This window comes from Merops nubicus, unplaced genomic scaffold, assembly GCF_000691845.1.
Source record: "Merops nubicus isolate BGI_N331 unplaced genomic scaffold, ASM69184v1 scaffold7362, whole genome shotgun sequence".
NCBI classification, from domain to species: domain Eukaryota; kingdom Metazoa; phylum Chordata; class Aves; order Coraciiformes; family Meropidae; genus Merops; species Merops nubicus.
This window is the reverse complement of record NW_008592810.1, coordinates 41000-60598: the sequence shown is the minus strand read 5'-3', so window position 1 is coordinate 60598 and position 19599 is coordinate 41000. Positions and strand designations below refer to the sequence as shown.

General features: G+C 38.4%; 1 protein-coding gene across 1 annotated transcript in view; it reads left to right on the top strand.

Moving 5' to 3' along the window:
• VWA8 (von Willebrand factor A domain containing 8) overlaps nucleotides 1-12541 on the top strand; it is an 89029-nt gene extending 76488 nt beyond the window's left edge. Inside the window, exons 21-25 of the mRNA XM_008935256.1 lie at nucleotides 3082-3157; nucleotides 3814-3949; nucleotides 4552-4671; nucleotides 6629-6834; nucleotides 12108-12541. Of these exons, the coding sequence (XP_008933504.1) occupies nucleotides 3082-3157; nucleotides 3814-3949; nucleotides 4552-4671; nucleotides 6629-6834; nucleotides 12108-12263 (694 nt within the window). The 3' untranslated portion in view covers nucleotides 12264-12541. The remainder of the gene's footprint in view (nucleotides 1-3081; nucleotides 3158-3813; nucleotides 3950-4551; nucleotides 4672-6628; nucleotides 6835-12107) is intronic.
• Nucleotides 12542-19599: the final 7058 nt, after the last annotated feature.

Below are 19599 nucleotides of genomic sequence, written 5' to 3'. Positions count from 1 at the left end.
CAGTGCATGTGAAGTACAGTTTTCAGTTGCTTTCCTGTGGGAGTGAAATTCTACAGTCTAATGTTTTGAGTGCCAGACATATTTTACATTTAGGAAAATCTGCATATGTATTGTTCAGAAATATTCAGACTTAGCATATTTTTATTATCCTGTATATTTTTATTATTCTGTATTTCTGTGTCTTTTCATTTACATAATTCATTCCAAAGTGGAAATTGAAGAAGAAAAAAACCCTAAGGAGGCAAATTATTTTCAGCCACTTTTTACTTTAAGTCGTGTTAGATTTGTGAAGAACAAAAATTAATGACATCTAATTGCATAGCTTATGATTTGAATAGAAAAAAACCATTTATCTGTACTACCCCAGGCAAAATCATTTTTCTATGCATGGCTGAATGTAATAGCCTGAGCAAGTACAGGAGTTTTGCATTCACTTATGTCATCAAGTTAATTGAATTAATATTTGGCTGTATATTTAGCTTCTATAATGGATCACAAATCGCCTGAAATATTTTCTTTAAAATGTTAGGGCTGAATAACAACAAAGCAGAAAAAAGGAGGGAACCACAGATGAAAAAAGAAAAGAAGTTAGATTTAAGATGTTGATTGTTCTTTTGTTTTGATACTTTCTACACTTTTTTTCTGATTTATGTGACTTTGATTATAGTTCTGAAGTAAACTCTAAACTCATGTAGTGTTTATTTTCACCTGAAATATGGTCAATTCTGTCTTCCCTGAAGAATGAGACCATCCTAAAGCTTCGTGTAGGCTTCTGGTGATACTAAGCACAAGTTAGTATTCCATATCAGGGAGTAAGTGTAAGTAATCTTTACAGAGCCAGAGGATTAACTAGGTCACCAAAAGTAAAATAAACTATTTCATGTTACAATAAAATTCCCTTTGACATTTGTGTCTTTTCTTCTATCACTGCCTGTGCCCATCCACCACCACTGGACATCTTCTTTCCCGTCATGCTCTGTTCACCTAATTTTTTTTCATGTATTGGCTGCTAAGTGCAATTTGATTATTTGTAAAGCATCCTGTAATGTTCCATCTTCCTTTACTTTATTCATGGCCTAAGCTTTCCTTAAATCCTCTCATTTTCTCACCTTTTCTATTACTTTAAAGAGATCACAGTTCAGGTTTGACAAATCCTCCCCCTTTTCTGCTTGCATTAATTTCTTAGAACATTTTTCATGAATTATTTCTAATTAGTAGCCTGTGACTGTGCCTGCTCTAGAGTTTGTTTTACACATTTTGAAATTCTTCCACATATGTGGCTGTATAGACTTGAACCAGAAATGGTAACAGATAATGGAGGGAGGCTGATATATACAGTCTTACAATTTAGTCCCTAAGTAATCCGTGTCCAAGAAACAGAAGTTGTTGGTTTACTTTTGGTCTTGGATCTGTTATTGATTTCTCTGCCCAGCATAGAAATGGGTAGACAAACAAGAAGACAGTAGAAGCTTTGGTTTTATGTCTGTGGTAGGATCTCTAAGATAACAGGCTAATGCTACTGCTTATTTTAGTGGTTTAAAACATCGTATGTTGCAAGTAAATACAATATGAATATAGCTGTTTTGGGGAGTGTTGTTGCTTCTGACAGGCCATTTTCTACAGGGTTAAATGAAGTGAAGGTGGTCCCAACTTTGTAACCTTTCCCCTCCTGGATTAAAGTTCAGATGAAGTAGCTAAACATTAAAAATCTCTCTTCCCACCCTGTGCTTTTTTTCGTGTGCATGGGAGATGCTGAAATAAATCAGTCATGAGTTTAAAGCTAAACGAGAGATTATTAGGGGCAGAAATCCTGCTGACAGCAGTTTCAAATAAAGGAAATATGCATGTTGTGCTCTCAGTTTAAAACTGTAATTGGAAGCTGGCCATTTAATAGTTTGCTGCAAACAGTACTGTGTGTGATTTCCTGTACCCATGGAGCTTATAAGAATATTGTTGGTTTTTTACAAGGTGTTACAAAATTAAAGATAGAACTGAGGTGGGTATTTGGAGCAGTGAGTCATTTTAGTTTAAGCAAACAGTTTTGCTCTATGGCATTGCTGTGAAAGGTAGGAGGTTGTCATTGCATCAGAGGTCACACGCAATGGAGGGTTACCAGATTACCAGCGTGGGGACCTCGGGCAGCGTGGGGCTCTCCTGATGGGCTTTGGCATGAGCAGTCCATCATTCTGTGGGTGCAGACTAGCCCATATTTTGAAACACCAGAGGAAAGGGATGGCATAGCCTACTTGCCCTAAGGTCGAATTGCATATCTCGTTGCCCTCTGGATTATTCCTTAGCTAATTGATGCCTCTAAACCCCCCGGTAAAAGGGGTTGGTTTTATGGGTCTTGACAAAAGTCTTGACTACTATTTTGTACAGTCAGAAAGGGGTTTCCTTTTGTTATGGACATAATCTGTATAGGTAAATCCAGTGTTGTGATATCTATTATGGGGCCTTTCTGAATTACAACTGTTTTTTATTTATCTGTACATTTGGAGGTGGCTGAAATAGATGAAAATGTATTCTCATTACAGATTTTAATTAATACTATTTTAAATTTGAAATAAAAAATAATTTGATCAAATAAAACACAAATAGAATTTCAAAAATAAATACTATGCTGTTAAAGCCTCTGTCCCTTCTAAGAGCTTGCACTGTCTGTGATATAAAATGTAGCAAGTGTTAGTAAGATTTATTCCATCTGGTGTGGTTTGGATAGAAGTGAAAATAATTGAGTTTTAAAATTCCATGTGAGTGTTTTCAGTCTTATTTTTTTCTTGGTGATATGTGGAGAATAACAACTACAACATTAATGATTTGACTTTGATACTATAAATTCCTACTTGGTTCTTTTTGGGAATTTCCCCTGTAAATGACAATTAAAGCATGCTTAACATTTTTCACCACTAAGGTGCCACAGCGTTGTTCTCAGTTCAAGTTCCTCAAGAATTCTAAAAAATAGAGGGATATTTTTCCCTTCTAGAAGAAGAGAGCCTTCAGTTTTTAATTTATTTGTTTGAAATTTTATTGTAACTAAAATGCCTATGTATTTTTAATTAATACTGTTTTTCCACATTTCAGGGATACTACTGTACAAAGCCTTACCCTACAACCTTCTGTTAAAGACGGTCTTATTATATATGAAGATTCACCACTGGTCAGTAGTAATGTTTGGATTGTATATTTGGCAATGTTTTTCATTTAAAACAAGTAGTTAAATATGCTGGCTTTTCAAATAAGAAAATCCTTTTTGATTACTTTCATGGCGTAGGCAGTGCGTGTGGTAACATTTAATTAACTTTTACTTTGGACATATTTGCCACATTGGCTGTGCCAAAGGCTAATAAGATGATAGTCTTGGTAGTCCGCACATAAAATGAGTATGGAAAATAATTTAGTATTAAACTGGCACATTCTAACTGGTTGAGTGGTATTTTCCTCTTTTGTAGCATCTCACACCTGCCTGCTAAGCTGGATTCCAAACAGCTGTTGCAGCCATTCTTCAGTTCTTTCAGCTGTGTGTCTGCTGCCGAGATGTAAACTGCTTTTGCACTTCTCCATCAGCACTCCTGTTAATTCTGAGCCAGGCTTCTCACTTCCCTCCCTGGCACAATCCTTTCCATCCCTATCCTGAAGAAACAAACATCTTTCTTGTCTCGCCTACCTCCTCTTCTCTCTGCCTCAGTTCAGTCATAGCTTATCCCTGTTCTGTGTTGTCTTGGTGACTCTGAGATGTTACTACCACTGACTGATAAATCAGTCTTGCAGTTTTTTGGGGGGGAGTTGTCATGTTTTCATTCTTCCTTCTTCTAGGTAAAAGCAGTGAAGTTTGGACATGTTTTGGTCATTGATGAGGCAGACAAAGCACCAACAAATGTTACTTGTGTCTTAAAAACTTTAGTAGAAAGCGGAGAAATGGTTTTGTCAGATGGAAGGCGAATTGTTGCCAGTAAGTAGCTAGAAAGTGTTTTGATCGTTTACAGTAAAATTTAACACATTGCTGCTTTTCAGCAGTTATATTTCTAAGTGGAGAACCAAAAGCATCCAAATGGAAAAAGTACTTGATGCTAAAAGGTTAACAATTAAAGAATTTACAGACATTTTCTTAACTACTTTTGTAATAGCCACAAAGGTTTTCTTAAATTAGCATTCTTGTGAATTTTTCTGAAATTAGGTAATATCAGACCTACAAAAAATGTTTTATTCACCGTTGGCCTCAGCATTTTGATGAAATTAAATATAAACAGGACAGGTAGTCCCCACCCCAAGAACAGTGGGTGCACTTCTATGTATTTCAATAAAACACTTCAGTTAAATTTTCAAGAAACAAATTATGAAAGTTTAAAACGAATTCTAGTACACTTGTACTTGAATGATATGGCAGGAAGCTACTAAGCCTTTTTTTGCAACTGTACTTCTAATTCTGAGAACATAATTAGATTAGAAGAATTAGAAGATTCTAAGAGGAATTCTTAGAATCTAATTGTGTTTATTTAATTCATTCATAATCACAAAGCTTAAATATGCAATTAAATTGTATTTCTTTTCCAGATCATGCTCATGTAGAGGGGAGAGAAAATGTAATAGTTATTCATCCTGATTTTAGGATGATAGTTCTAGCAAATAGACCTGGATTTCCTTTCTTGGGTAATGACTTTTTTGGCACATTAGGTAAGTGATGAATATTAAAATGGTGATCTTTAATTGAATTGATTAATAGAATGACTGTATTCATTAGATTTCCTGAGTAGAAGGGGTCCTTATGCATATTGATACTCTGTTTCACATAACATACTCAAGGTGAGATTCAGCTTGAAGGCTAACATGTGAATTTAACATACCTGAATAGTCAAAGTGCCTGAACTTGCCCTGAAGTGAAGTGAAAAGCTATATGTAGTCATCTGTGTTACAACTCTTTTGTTTTATGGAATCTGTACAAACACAGCAGACAGACAAGGTTCCAAGGAAACTTTGTTAATGAGTCTGTTGTGTACAAATACAGCAAAAACATGAGCTGTGAGCAGCTTGACACCTGACATCACTGGTTAACACGAGGGCTCAGCTTTGTTCTTCCCCCGTATCAAACAAGCCACAGGCCAGGTGCTGTCCTCTTCAGCACAAGAACTGGGAGCTTGGTGGATGGTTCTTTTCCCTCCTCAGCAGTGGAGGCCACTGTGTCTTTTGGTGTTAGCACTCTGCTGCCTGCTTCTTAACCCTCATTAGCCTCTCCATGCACACGGCTGTGTGTCATAGGCCTCGCTAAAATACACATTGGACAAGATACTGAATTCATCTTCATTTCAGCTAAGGCTTCCATGCTTCACATCAAAGTTTTCCATATCAACAGCAGGCTCATTTCAGAAAGCTTCTGGTGGGTCCTAAAATTCCTGTCTATCAGCAAAAATTACCCACAACTTCATCTCACAGCAAAAGCAAGAATTTACATTGCATAAGGGTAAGTGACGAAGAATTCATTGGCCAGTGGAGTCCAGTGTTAGTCTGGGTGAACCTCTGGTGATGCTCTGGCAGTGTTGCACCAGGGCTGTGAATCAATAGCCCTCCAGACTCCACTGTGTTGTCTATGTTAGCTTACCCATTTATGTGCAAGCACCTTAATGTGGTGTTATCTGTTATCTTTGCCTGTAATGATCATTCTGGAAGAAGCAGTGTATTCCTAAAAGCAGGTGCAGACCCAGCTCCATATTGCATGAAAGATATTTGATTTTCAGAGGTAGTTCCCAATGGATGGACATTCTATGTCAGAAACTCATTGGCTCTGAATTTCACCCAGCTGTGTTGCCCAATATGTTTTTGCATAGCCTGTTTTCTTTTTCATGACCTAATTTGTTTCCTTACCTGGACATTTTAAACACAATTGATCATCCCAGCATTATTGCTTTTGACCCACATGTCAGAGGCTTGGTTGAGTTTTTGGGGTTCTTTGTTGATTTTGTTTTTTCAGGCATGGGGGCACTTCTGCTTTTAATCCAAGTCCTTCTTCATCAGGATCTAATCATGCTTCTGCAAAGCTTTGTACAACTGTTAAAGGACTCTTTATAAAAAGCTGGTTCATAGATTATATGATTGAGACCAGTATAATGCAAATATATGGAAAGAATGTCTTGCCCAATTTCTTACCATGCTTCAGGCAAGGAAGAAAGAAAAGATAAATCCAATATTTCCCATAGGCTTCTCAACTGCGTTTGCATGAGGACATTCCTGCATATCAAGATTTCCCTGCATCCTCTCGTGTTTTGAAGGTGTTCACAAATTGACCCCATTCAACCTGTTATTCTTTCTTTAAGCCTTTTTCTTTGTCTTTTTTTTTCTGCATTCATTTGAGTTGTGTTTCTTCTTGAAGTTAATTTAACTTTTGTGATCAGCTATGTTAAAATGACAGGAGATGTCTCCATGTTTCTGAGAACCTTGATGTTCTTCACAGCAAGTTTGTCCTTCACATTTTTTGAAGGCGTTTTTGGCTTTGTCTTGTTCTGTTTTAACAAGCAGCTACTCAGCATCCTCTTGAGCCATTGCTTGTTCATTTAAGGTGCTGTATGAAACTTAAAAGGGGCTTTTGTGGTGCTATCTCTTTATACATTACTTAATTATATAATTTTTATCTTTTTAGGGGACATTTTTAGTTGCCATGCTGTTGATAATCCCAAACCAGAATCGGAACTGGCTATGCTTAGACAATACGGTCCTGATGTTCCAGAGCCAATTCTTCAGAAGCTGGTGGCTGCTTTTGGAGAACTCAGGAGCTTAGCTGACCAAGGAATTATTAACTATCCCTATTCAACTAGAGAAGTTGTGAATATAGTAAAACATTTACAGGTACAGTATGTCAGATTTCATGAAAAACTTCACTTGATTACTACTAATTTTTAATGCTTGAAGGTTTTAGAAAAAGACAGCATTATTGTTCATCCATTTTTTACTTCATTCTTATGTAAAGTTTTGCATTTTGAAGGAATCATTTCAGATAGTCTGAGGGTAAGGATTGCAGATACACACAGGCAGATTTTTTTTCTATATTTTTATTTATAGGTTTAAAAAGCCTACTGAGATTCTCTTTTTCCACTATGTGAAAAAATATCACATTGAAGTTGTGCATACAGTATGCAGTGTTCATACTAGCCTTTATTATAAAATTCTGTATTCAGCACACAGTACTTCCCAGGACAATGCAACTGTTCACTTTATGCTGCTATACAATTTTCTATTTTAAGAATTTTCTGGAGAAAAACTAGTTCCTGATGCATAACAGTAATACATCACTGCAGGAATTTTTCTAGGGAAAATGTTAGGTGAGTAACAACTTAGCAAACAGGTACTTAGGCTCCACGATTTCTTCCTGCACACATTTTAATTGTAAAATAATGAATTCTGATTTAATGATGATTTTTGAAAAAAAAAAAGATTTTAAAAGAATACACAGCCTGACTTCTATCTTTATAAATTGAAGGATACATTGTCTGAAGTATCTGAAATAGAAACTATCTTAATGCTCTTTGAAATAGCTTTTATTTTCTTTCTGTTTATAATTGTAAAATTGGTAATCTGTTACTTTTTAGACTGTTTCTTGAATTACTGAATCATAGATTGAAAAAAGATTAGTGGAAATATTAATGTAATTATCACAATGAGAATATAATTTATCACAAATTATTTGACGTACTGTCTCCATGTTTAACACTGCATAGTGTAACAGGGTTGCATGGTCGTTTTGTGTCCGTGCTCGTGAGCATGTTCATGCACATCCAGCCATATACACAGACATTTAGATCCTGCAGCTTAGAATTGCTAGCTTTAAAAATCTTCAGTTCATCTAGATTTCTGGGGAGGGTAGAGTTGTGTCCGCTGTGGTCTCTAGGGTGCAACGAGGGCTTAAAGTAAATTGGTACTACTGTGATAGCATTATTTTTCCTTTAAATTATTGCTATCTTTATAACTTTCTAGTAAGGTTAACAGAATTCCAACCTAAAACCTGAGGAATCCATCCAAATAAACACATAGGCAGAGTAGTTTACTAGGGTCCATTATCAGTTGATAGGTATTTGTTTACCAAACTGACAGTACATGTGCATGTTGATTTCTAAAGAGTTAGGTGGGAAATGACAGTGGGAAAATTACAGACTTGAGGAACAACAGTTGCTGTGCTGCTGAGAAGCTGGTGTTCCAGGGCTTTTGTTAAATGAACTCCTCTCTGTCAGCCAACTCATTGGCTGTTCCTACCTTCCTTCCTGGCTTCCTTCATCGTCTTCCTCCAAGCAGCCTGAGGTTGTGCTGTCTTCTGTCACTAACTGGTGCAGCAACATAGAACTTTTTTTTTTTCTCTGTGAGTGTGAACAGCATCTAAGTGAAGGTTGGAAGAGCTGGATTGCTAATTGTCTGAAGGGCACATTCTCTGCTTCTGTCTCATTCACTGAACAGGATTAATATGGCCACTTCAAGATGGACATTGGGCACAGATCAGTGGGGAAGTTTCCTGTCTCCTAAGTTTTCACCTCTTCCCAAATCAAGTGTAAATACCAATTAAGTCTCCAACATGCAGCTTTGATTTCTTCTGTAACATTTGTTTTCAAGATCCTGGTCTCTTTGAAAGGATGGGATATTTTGTTTACTGTAGCTTGTTTTGCAGTCTGAATAATAAAAAGACTGGGAGTAGCCAAATGTAAACAATGAATATAAACATAATGGTTATTCCAAAGTAAGATGCTTTTAGGTCTTCAGGTAGAGAAAAAAGAGCAAGGAGGGAAATGAGTCAATAAAATTGCTGGTCCTTAGGAAGGAAGGAGGGAAGTTAGTCATGTTGTTAAACAATTTCCCTTAGAGCAGTTCCACAGCCCACTCTCTTTGTACTGTTGTGTTGATTTCTTTCACATAATTTTTGAAATATTTTCTTCTGCAAAAGAGGGTTGGATGTTTTGGAGAAAAAAAATGCTGTTAATTACTATTATCTGAGACAACGTTTGAGCATTGGAGCTAGTCAGTCACAAAATACTCTCATTACTATGACATCAAAATATTATTAGGCTAATCTCTGCACTCTAATTGTGGTCTTCAATGTATAGGATTGTGATTACAGTACTAAAAGAGCATCTTTCCACATAGATTAGGCAGGTAGGGAACCTTTACCAATTAGTTGTAGCTTAGACTGCATTCAGAGCTAGATTGCCTGTATGCTGACTTTTTCTTAAGGAAAGGTTTTTGGAGGGGGGCTTGAGCTACCAAACTGGTTTGAAGACCTGAAACTGTCAGGCACAGGGGAAGTTGTCTAATGAATGCAGGTGTCTAACTTGGTTGCTGCAGCTGTTTCTCACCAGAGATTGTACAGAGAAGTTTGGTCTTGCAGCTCTAGATTGCAGGTAACCTGAATATAACCTTTTGTCTCACTTGTGTGCAGCTTTCAGACTGTGTCAAATATCAAAAGTACACATGCTAATAGTGGGTTATGGACAAGGTAGGAAACTGCTCTTCCTCCCTGGGGTTACCATATACTGCCTGCAACTAACCAGTGTAAGTTATAACTTCTTGGCTAGTTTTCATGAGACCTTTTGTATGTTGTCTGACAGAGTCAAGGGACCTGATGTCCCTGGTAGATGTTAATCAGGCAAGCCACGTTATTCCAGATAAAAGGGGAAGAGCTTTTTACTAACTATTCAGTTTGGGAAAGACTTCCCATAGGTACTCTTTCTTATTTGTATCTGAGTTGCTCTCTAGTAGTAAGCACTAATATAACAGTTTCCAAGCAGTAAATGTCTAAGGTAACTTCTGGCCCTGAAGTCTATGAACCACCAGGCTTCTGGGCCTGTTAGTAAGCTTTTGTGCTAAGATAGTACTTCTCTCTGTGCAGCCTAATCTTGAAAGGAAACTAGACTTACCAAATCAGTTTATATCCCTCTCTCACCTGGCTGCCAAACGCCCATCAGTAATAACTTTTTACCTTTTTGGCCAACCGCAGTGAATCTCAGGTACCAGTTTTCAAAGATAATTAGGTCTCTGCTGATTTAATCAAAATCATCAGCTGTGTGACAGAGAGGAACAGATTGAAATTGGTGTCCCTGTGGAAGAAAAGGCAGGGGGAGAATTCAGCTCTTTTGCTTGGCAGTAGAGGGCCACTAAGGACAGAAGCCCTGGCTAATCAGTGAGGGTGCCTGTCACTCTTGGTGAGCCATAGACATGGTGCTTCTTGCTCTTCTGACAGGACAGCTGAGGGGGCACAGAGGGAGTTGGTAGCATTGGGTGAAGAGGCATCTGGGGTACCAGGAGAAACCCAGGGCAGGGAGGAACAAGCAGGAGGGGAGAAGAGCACGAGGTAGAAGTCTAAAACAAAAATCTAGACTCATTTCAGATTGGATACCAGGTAATTTGTGACTTTGTTTCCAGGGTAGTGGTAGATGTGTGGTAGACCTCAATGTGTTTAACATATTTTACTTGAGGTTCTGTATTTGTACTACAAAATTACTATGTTGCTGATAGCTTTTAAGCAGACTGTAGCAATACATATACTCATGGAAAGATGCATAAAAATATGGATTTTTTGCCAAGCTGAATTCTGTCACAACTCTGCATCAAATAAAGCATTCTATATGTGTATATTTTATATATATATAAAATTGTTGACTGCAAAACCTATGCTACTTATTATTTTAAGGAAGAGTCAAGAATCTAAGATGGGAGAATACTCTAAGGTACACACAGAGGTGTTACTTGTAAGGGGAAGAATCAATGAATCAGAACCAGACAGACTGATGAGAGATCAATATTTTCTCCAGTAATCTGGTTTTAAAAATCAATAGAAACTAAATGATTTTTTTTTCCAAATGTTCAGCTCAAACATTCAGCTATTTTTTTTTACTTCAAGTGTAGTGTCATTGACTTTCTCCAGCAAGCAGTTGTCCAGACAGTTTTAAAAAGTGGTTGGATTTCTTCTGACTGAAACAAGAGACTTGTGGTTTTTTAGTAACTGAATACAGGGCCTTTGGATAAGTGACTTGTGTTGAGAATGGGCCTTGACAGCAACAATCAGTTGTACGTGAGGAAATAAATTTTTTATAATCTTCTACTGATACAAGAGACATGGAACTATTGAGGCAATTGAGGAGAAGGGTGTGATATCAGAAGTTATACAATAATTCAGTAAACTCTGCACATACTTGGAGACTACTAGTGAAAACTAGATAATATTTGTATCACTTGACCAAGGTTTCTGCAGCATCTAATGTGCAGCAGGTGAAAGAGTAGGTCATGAGTGAACCAGAGAGCTTAGTGAGAGTTTGTGGGTTGTGTTTTTCAGTGAGAAGGTAAAAACACAGAAAATGCACTGTTCCTCATCATCAGTGTTCCCAAATAGTTACTGAAGGAAAGAGTTTGGCTATTTAGAGTATGTACAGTTCTGGACATGTTTTTTTCTCATTATTAAAAAGAAGACACACTTGAAAACAGTTTGAGACAGGGTCCTGCACACTGAGTACTAAGTAGCTTTAGATGCTCTTAAACTTAACATAGATTTTTTGTAAGTCTGTGGGCTTGTTTGTTCATTTGGGTTTTTTGACTCCAAGGTGCAATTTACATTTTAGAAGTCAGTACTTTGACTAGTAAGTGTTATCACAGACATTTTGCCTTTGTTACATGTAAAATGTTTATACAGTCTTTAGTTAGAGTAGCTGTTTGGAAAAATTTGGGGTTTATAGCTGTTTCACACACTAAGGAATGATGTAACCAGGATGGCACAGGCTGTAGGACAACTTTATATTATCCCACAGTAACTTGTATTTTGTTGAGCTATAATAATGCAAAACTTTTAGTAGGTTCCTCATAGACAGGTTTAAAAAGCAGGACATATTTTAGTTTACTTTTATACCAGTACTAGTACTGAAATATTCTGTGGCATATACACCACAAAAAAAGGTTTGTGCAAGCCTATTTCTAGCAGTGGTATTCTGTTCTAGGGCAGTAAGTAGCTGATTTTAGTGTTGTTGTGTCATGGATATTTTATTGCAAAGATTAGATATTTATGAAGTTAGGAAAGTATTAAACTTCTGATGTTTGATTAAGAGCACAGGTCAAAACATTTATGAAAATTTGTCTTTGTTTCTTCACAGAAATTCCCAACTGAAGGACTGGCAAGCGTCGTTCGAAATGTATTTGACTTTGACTCCTACAACAATGAAATGCGTGAAATTCTAATCAACATTTTGCACAAATATGGGATACCTATTGGAGCAAAACCGACCAATGTACAGCTGGCCAAGGAGTAAGAGTAACATAATATATGTATTAAGAAGACAAGTGTCTCATGATCACTTTATTATAGTGTGTTAGCATGCTGCTAACTGATTTAGAACCAACCTGGAATACTTGAAGTCAATCATCCTGTCATTCAAATTTATATTCCTCCAAATAAGTTCAAACAATATAAATTACTTTACGATAGAGTATTTCCTTAGTACTGATATTTAATCTTTAATGTCCATGTACATATTGATAGCTTGTATGGTAAAGAGATATATATTAATAAAGGGAAATACTTGTTTCTTCTCCTGTGTTTTCAATTGAATTGCAACGCATTTCTTCCCTGTTACTTATCACCTAAATCAGTAGCAAAAAAAAAAAGTTGTGGGATTTTGTCTTTGATACTCACAAAAGGCTCTACAAAAGTATTTCTGAAGAATAGGACAGTGCATGTAAGCTCTAAGAACTACCTTTATACATGTCTGTAGGTCATTAGCACTCTGTAATTACCAGTTGACATATCAGAGCATATAATTTTCAGAAGTTAGAATCAAAATAGCTTTTTTTAAGTATAAACTGAATTATGAAAGAGATTTAACTCATTCTTCTACCCTTCACAGGTAACAGGCTTAAGTAGATCATACTGAAAAGCAATTAGAAAACTTACTCTAGCTTGAGCTCCAATGCATAATTTATTTATAGAGAAACAAATATTTCCCTTTCATGAAGAAAGTTTTATGGATATATGAAATATATCCATAAATATATGGACATATATATTTTGTATTTGCTAAGGAGGGACTGATTCTTTTAACATGTCTTGATATTAGGTGTCCATGTGTAGGTTTCTTCTGCTGGAGCAGAAATAATTATGATGTTTGTCATAGTTTTTGAGGAACTTACACTTTATGTAATTTTTTAGAAGTTTTAGATGTGGGTTTACATGGGTGGATTGGAGAGGACTTTTTAGTAATGCAAAGATCAGAGGTTTAGGAAACATAGAAGAAAGACTTCAGTAATTTAGGCCTCTTCAGTCTAGAAGGGAGAAGACAGAAGAAAGATCTGATCATATTAGATTAAGAATAATTATCTGATCATTCTGAATCCATCACTGAGGTTTTATGGGACAAGTTACGCCAAGGGTGACAGACTTAAAAGACCCCCTCAAGATGTTCATCAAAACCTTCACTTGACTGGCAGCTATAAGTGCATACTCTACACTGAGTAGGCCAAGAGGAGGAGAAACTACAGAAGTAGTTCACATGCTGTTGATAAAAGGAACTTTTTCTTAGTTCTTACCATGCAAAACTGGAACTAGGCTGACCGTGTGGTTCTGATGATCCAGCCATCTTGGTGTCAGTATCTCATTTGCATCTACCACAGCTGGGGTTTCAGGTTATCCTGCTGCTCCGTTCCAAGACAGCCTTGCTGTTAGTCCCGAGGTTTAACCCTCTGGAGCTTGTAAGCCACATGTGGATCACTGAATTACAGACACATCTTTCAGGAATGGTTTAAGCACGGTTCGTTCTGTTTTGGGGTAAAAAACCATCTAGGTAATCTCTCCAAATCTGTTCCAGACCATATTACAATCTGCTGTGATGGGCACATTGAGGTACCTGGGTATGGTGTTTGGAGCACTGCAGAAACAGTACTTCCCAAAGCTGCTGCATGCTCAGGACTCGAGTACTGACCTCCTCTATATTATTTTCCAGGAATTCAAAAGTAGGATAATGGTGCTAATCTTGGCCATCCCACTTCCTTCAGAAAAGATACAAGTTATTCTAACACCTTATCTGATTTTTTGTCACGAATCATGCCTGAAAACCTTCAGAGATAGAGTTCTATAACCTCCCAAGCAAATCAGTCTTGTTTCTAAATAGCCTTACCATTAGAAAGTCACCTCCAGACTGATACATCTGGTTCTCTCAATATTCCCCCTTTTTTAAGGCCTCTGGTTGTTTTTATTTTTCTTTCATACTCCCCCTCTCCACTTCATTCTCATCCTCTTTAAGCATTGTGCGTAGAAGTGTGCAGGTTAGTTTCTGCTAGGGCTGAGTGGAGTGGTATGAGAGTATAGGACAGAGATGTATTTCATCCTGCAGTCCCTTTAAAAACCCCAATATGTTTGCATTTCTTGCGATGTTTGACTCATGTCTAGCTTTCTAAGCATGAACCCCCAGATCCTTTCTGCAGAACCCTGCCTAGTGCTTACCTCATCTTTGCTTTATGTAATCAACTTCCTTCCGGCTTATGCTTTTCTAACTGTATTGTGTTTTTTCAGGTTAGTTCTCTGACTTGTCAAGATCACTTTCAATTTCAAGCCTGTTTTCCTGCCTGCTTGTAGTCTCTCTCAGTCTGGCAGTCTGAAGGTTTACTAGATGTGATTTCTACAGTGTCCTGGTGAAAACAGTGTAACCCCACAGAGGTTCACTTCTGTGCTTTAGTCTTAATTTGCAAGACTTTTAAGACTCACTAACTAGCATAATAAGTTGCTCAGTGGTGAGTAATGTGAAAATGAGGGTAATTGTCCAAACCTATTCTGCCTGAAGATGTTAGACATAGCTGCAGGAAAATCATTGCTATTGATAAGAATACTAATCTTAGACAATTAAGATGTCTTGGGATACAGAAGCATTTCCAGGAGATTCTAGGACAGGGAAATAGTTATACTGAAATGCTGACTCCTTTATACAGGTACTATCTGGCATGTCCTGGATCAAGTAATTTGTGAATCGTCATTTTATTTTGATGAGTTTTGGAGAAGCTTGTCTCTCTGTCACCTATTACTGAATCTAAAAGAAAACTCAGATACATCAAAATTATTTAAATCGTTGTTGAAACGTAACTGCTGTAAATATAGGAAGAAAAACATGAGAGACACAGGCAACACACTAGGATACAAGGTCTCAATAGAAGGAACTTTCAGGTTTATATCAAACTGAAATTGCAGGGAAGTTTAACACACAGTACCAGGGATCCTTATGTAAATTTTAGCTTGGGCTCTGAGATTACAATACCTAATGTTGGAAAGAAAGATTAGGTGGTGAGTAATGACCACTTAGAAAAGAATTTTTGCAGTAGTTATTTTTTCAAGAGAGAAAACGATTTGTGGATGACAACTTGTTTATTTCCAAAATCAGTATAATATACTAGACTTGTAAGGTAATGCTTTACTCAGGCTTTTTGTTTATTGTAGAACCATGGAATCGTAGAATGCTTTGAGTTGGAAGGGACCTCACAAGGTCATCCCAGTCCAACCCCCCTGCAGTAAGCAGGGGCATCCCCAACTAGGTCAAGTTGCTCAGAGCCCCATCCAGCCTGACCTTGAATGTCTCCAGGGATGGGGCCTCCACCACCTCTCTGGGCAGCCTGTGCCAGTGTCTCACCACCCTCAGTGTAAAGAACTTCCTCCTGATGTCCAATCTAAATCTCCCCTGCTGGAGTTTAAAGCCATTGCCCCTCCTGCTGTCGCTGCAGGCCCTTGTAAGCAGTCCTGCCCCAGCTTTGCTGTGGGCTCTTCAGCTACTCGAAGGCCACCAGAAGGTCCCCCTGGAGCCTGCCCTTCCTCAGGCTGAGCAGCCCCAGCTCTCTCCTGCCCTCCTAGGAGAGCTGCTCCAGCCCTCGGGCGTTTCTCTGGCCCTTCTCTGGCCCCACTCCAACAGGTCCATGTCTTTCCTGTGCTGAGGACTCCAGATCTGGACACAGGACTCCAGGGGAGGTCTCAGCAGTGCAGAGGGGCAGGATCACCTCTCTCCATCTGCTGGCCATGCTGCATTTGATACAGCCCAGTACACGAATGGTCTTCTGGGCTGTGAGCACACACTGCTGGCTCATGTGCAGCTTTTTGTCCACCAGTACTTCCAGTATAGCTTCTACAGAAGCTTATATTTATGTAGAAGCTTATGTATTCTGTAGTATAGAAGTTCTACGATACTAGATCCATAGTAGGGATCTGTTCCATGATCTTCCTAGGCACAGAGGTAAGGCTGACAGGTCAGTGGTTCCTGCATCCTCCTTTCTACCTGCTTTTTAAAATGGGCTGTAATGTTTCCCTTCTTACAGTCACTGGGTATTTAATCTGACTGCCAGGACTTTTCAAGTGTCATGGAGAGTGTGTTGGCAACTGCATCAGCCAATTCCCTCAGGACCCTGGGGTGCATCTCATCAGGTCCCGTAGACTTAGTATGTTCTGGATCTTTAGGTCATCATGAACCTTGTCTTCCCTTATAGTGGGAGGAGTTTTGTCCTCCTGGTCCCTCTCCTTTGGTCCTTCAACTCAGGAGATGTGAGGAGAGAGATTGCCAGTGAAGACTGAGGCAAAAAAGCTGTTGAGAACCTCAGCCTTCCCCTAGTCTGTTGGTATGAGTTTGCCGTTCATACTCATCGGGGAACACACTTTCTTTAACCTTCCTTTTCTGGCTGACATACCTATAGAAACCTTCAAGTTGTTTTTTTCCCCAAATACAATGGCCATTTTTCAGGGCACTGACATGCTCAGTATTGTGAGGTTATAACATCATAATATTGTCTGTATCTCCTTTCATCACCTGCTCAGTAGTTGGTCGTTTTTGTCAGTATTGTGTGTAAAGCAGACGGCTTGTCTATGGTGCTTTGCCAAGACATAGTGGGTAAAACGGATTACTCATTGTACTAACCCATTATTGTTCTTTATGTACAATTACACTTTATTTTTCTCATTGACATGTTATGTCACATTTGGCTGAACTCATGTTAATCTGCCATTTTGGTGCATGGTTCAGACCATTTGCAATTCCTAAGTAAATCAGCATTTGGCTCTTAATTCTGGCATTTGTCCTTGATGAAACTGCCATTCCATGCTTTTCCTTCTATCAGCATCTATTTCGAGGTGCTTGCTATAATCTGAATAGTCATTTTATATGAACTGAATTTTTAATATGGAAATAAATATGTGAATTTCACAGCTTTATTTTTTTCTTGAGACTGTGAGGCATGGGGGTCAGCACTTTAGTGTCAGGGAACAGGAGAATTAAGACTGTTCTATATGTCTACTGTTTATCTTTTTAGTTAAAAGATGTTTAAACAAAGTACGGAGATTTGACTGGAAAGGAATTTTCCTGGTTTCAACCTATATCTTACTTAAATCCAAAAAAGTTAGGTGGGACAGAAGTCTCTTCAGTTAGATAAAGCACAGGCTGTTACTGAAGTCCCTGAATAACACACCCTGTGCCAGCACAGAGCTGGTTTACAAGATCATGTGTTAAGCAGCTTTTTTGGCTGTCATAGTCCATGTCTGCAGCTGTACCAGTGCAATAGCTGCCTGTAGAGATTTTGCATTCAGTGGAACTTCAGTCTTACAAGATTTGTAACTATCTTCTAGTATGTTCTCAGGAAGCAAAATAAATACTTTTTATAAAGTAGGTTCTATGGACTTTTTGAAAACAATTGTTTGATGGTTTGTTTGCTGCTTTTTAATTAGCCTTAAATGAATTTGTTTTCTAAAATCAAAAAGATATAAATGAAAAGAAACTGTGTTCTCTGGGTGTCGCTCTTCCAGCAGGAGAAGCCACTAAAGAATTATCTTTTGATAGATTGTCTCCCTTTAGACCACTGTGTGTGAGGAAAATCAGGCTAAATAGTAATTTTTTTGTCAAATTGGTCCATCAGCTCTAGATCCTGTGCAATCAGCTTGTCTAAACAAAATACCTGCTTGTATAACCATTTCATGGACAGCTGTGATCTTGCAGAAAACTAGGATGTAAACCCTTGCCAGCAGGTGAGGGAAGCAAAAGTCACAGATCCACCCTGCTTGAGAGAGTTTCAGTACTCTTCTTACCCAGCCACTGCACGTTTTACACCCATCAGATCTCTTTACGTCACATCTTTTTGTTTTGTTTTGTTTTTTCCAGTGGTTGCATTTCCATAGTATTCATTGAATCACAGAATGGCTGAGGTTGGAGGGCACCCTAGAGATCATCTCATCCAACCTCCTACCGTGGGCAAGGACACCTCTCAACTAGACCAGGGTGCTCAAGGGCTCATCCAGCCTGGCCTTGAACACCCCCAGGGAGGGGCATCCACAGCTTTCTGGGCAATCCAGTCCAGGGTCTCGCCACCCTTGAACTGAAGAACCTCTGTCTAAGATCCAGTCCAAACCTACTCTCCTGCAGTTCAAAACCATTTCCCCGTGTCCTGTTGCTGGACACTCTTGTGACAAGTCCCTCTCCAGCCTTCCTGGAGCTTCCCTTCAGGTATTGGAAGGCAGTTACATGGTCCACCCGGAGTCTTCTCTTCTCCAGGCTGACCAGTCCCAGTGCCTCCATTGCCCTCAGACTGTCCTCAGAGCAGAGATGCTCCAGCCCCTGGATCATCTTTGTGGCCTCCTCTGGACTCGTTCCAACAGATCTCTGTCCCTCTCATGGTGGGGACGCCAGAACTGGATGCAGTATTAGAGGTGGGGCCTCACAAGACCCGAGTAAAGGAGGAGGATCACCTCCCTTGATCTGCTGCCCGCCTGTCTGCCTTTTATGTAAATGGTATTTGGTTCATTAACTTGAAATGCAGCAGTGTGGCAGGAGTGCCTTACGATGTTTTTTACTTCTGTTGTCGCTTCAAGTTATTTTCAACACTTGCTCTTTACGTATAAGTCCTGGAAAAAAAAGATAATTTCCCTTCACTGTGTATTGTCTATATTCACTAGAGGAAAACTGCTAAGATGTACACATGTTCTCAGTGCAAGCATATTGTTCCAGTCCTGCACCCTCTCCCTGTCTTGTTCAGGAGACAGACTGGTTATAAGACCTTTAGTGCTACCAGCTTCTTCAACACTATTAAGTCTTTCTTAGACCAGATTTATGTGAAGGAGAAGTCAGATGCAGTAAAAAGGAATTGTCAGGCCCTGAAAGAATAAGAACCCTATTACTCTTGATGAAGAACTCTATTACAAATTCTGCTTTCTGTTTTATTCTTCAATTCTGATCTACCTTCCCCTTCTCTTTGCTGTTCTTGATGGCTTGGTCTGATGCCTCAGAGAAACTCAGTTAGAAACAGGGAAGAGAACATATCAGAGATGGTGCTACTCGGAGTCATCTTACTAAACAAAAGTCTCATTTTTTTTTTTGTGCACAAGACAGTTTTGGCTCAAGACATGTTTTGCCAACAAATAATTTTGAAACCCAAATGGAAGCCTGAAGTAAAATTCCAGTTCACAGATAGACTGGTATTTAGTTTAGTGGCTTAACTGCCCATTTTCTGACTGCATGAATAAATTTATCTAAGAATTGTGTATCTGTAGAAATACTGCTCCTAAATATTTTTTCTTTATGCTGTTGAAGGTTCTAATGTACAATATATTGTACTTTTTTTTTTTTTTTCTTCTCTTTT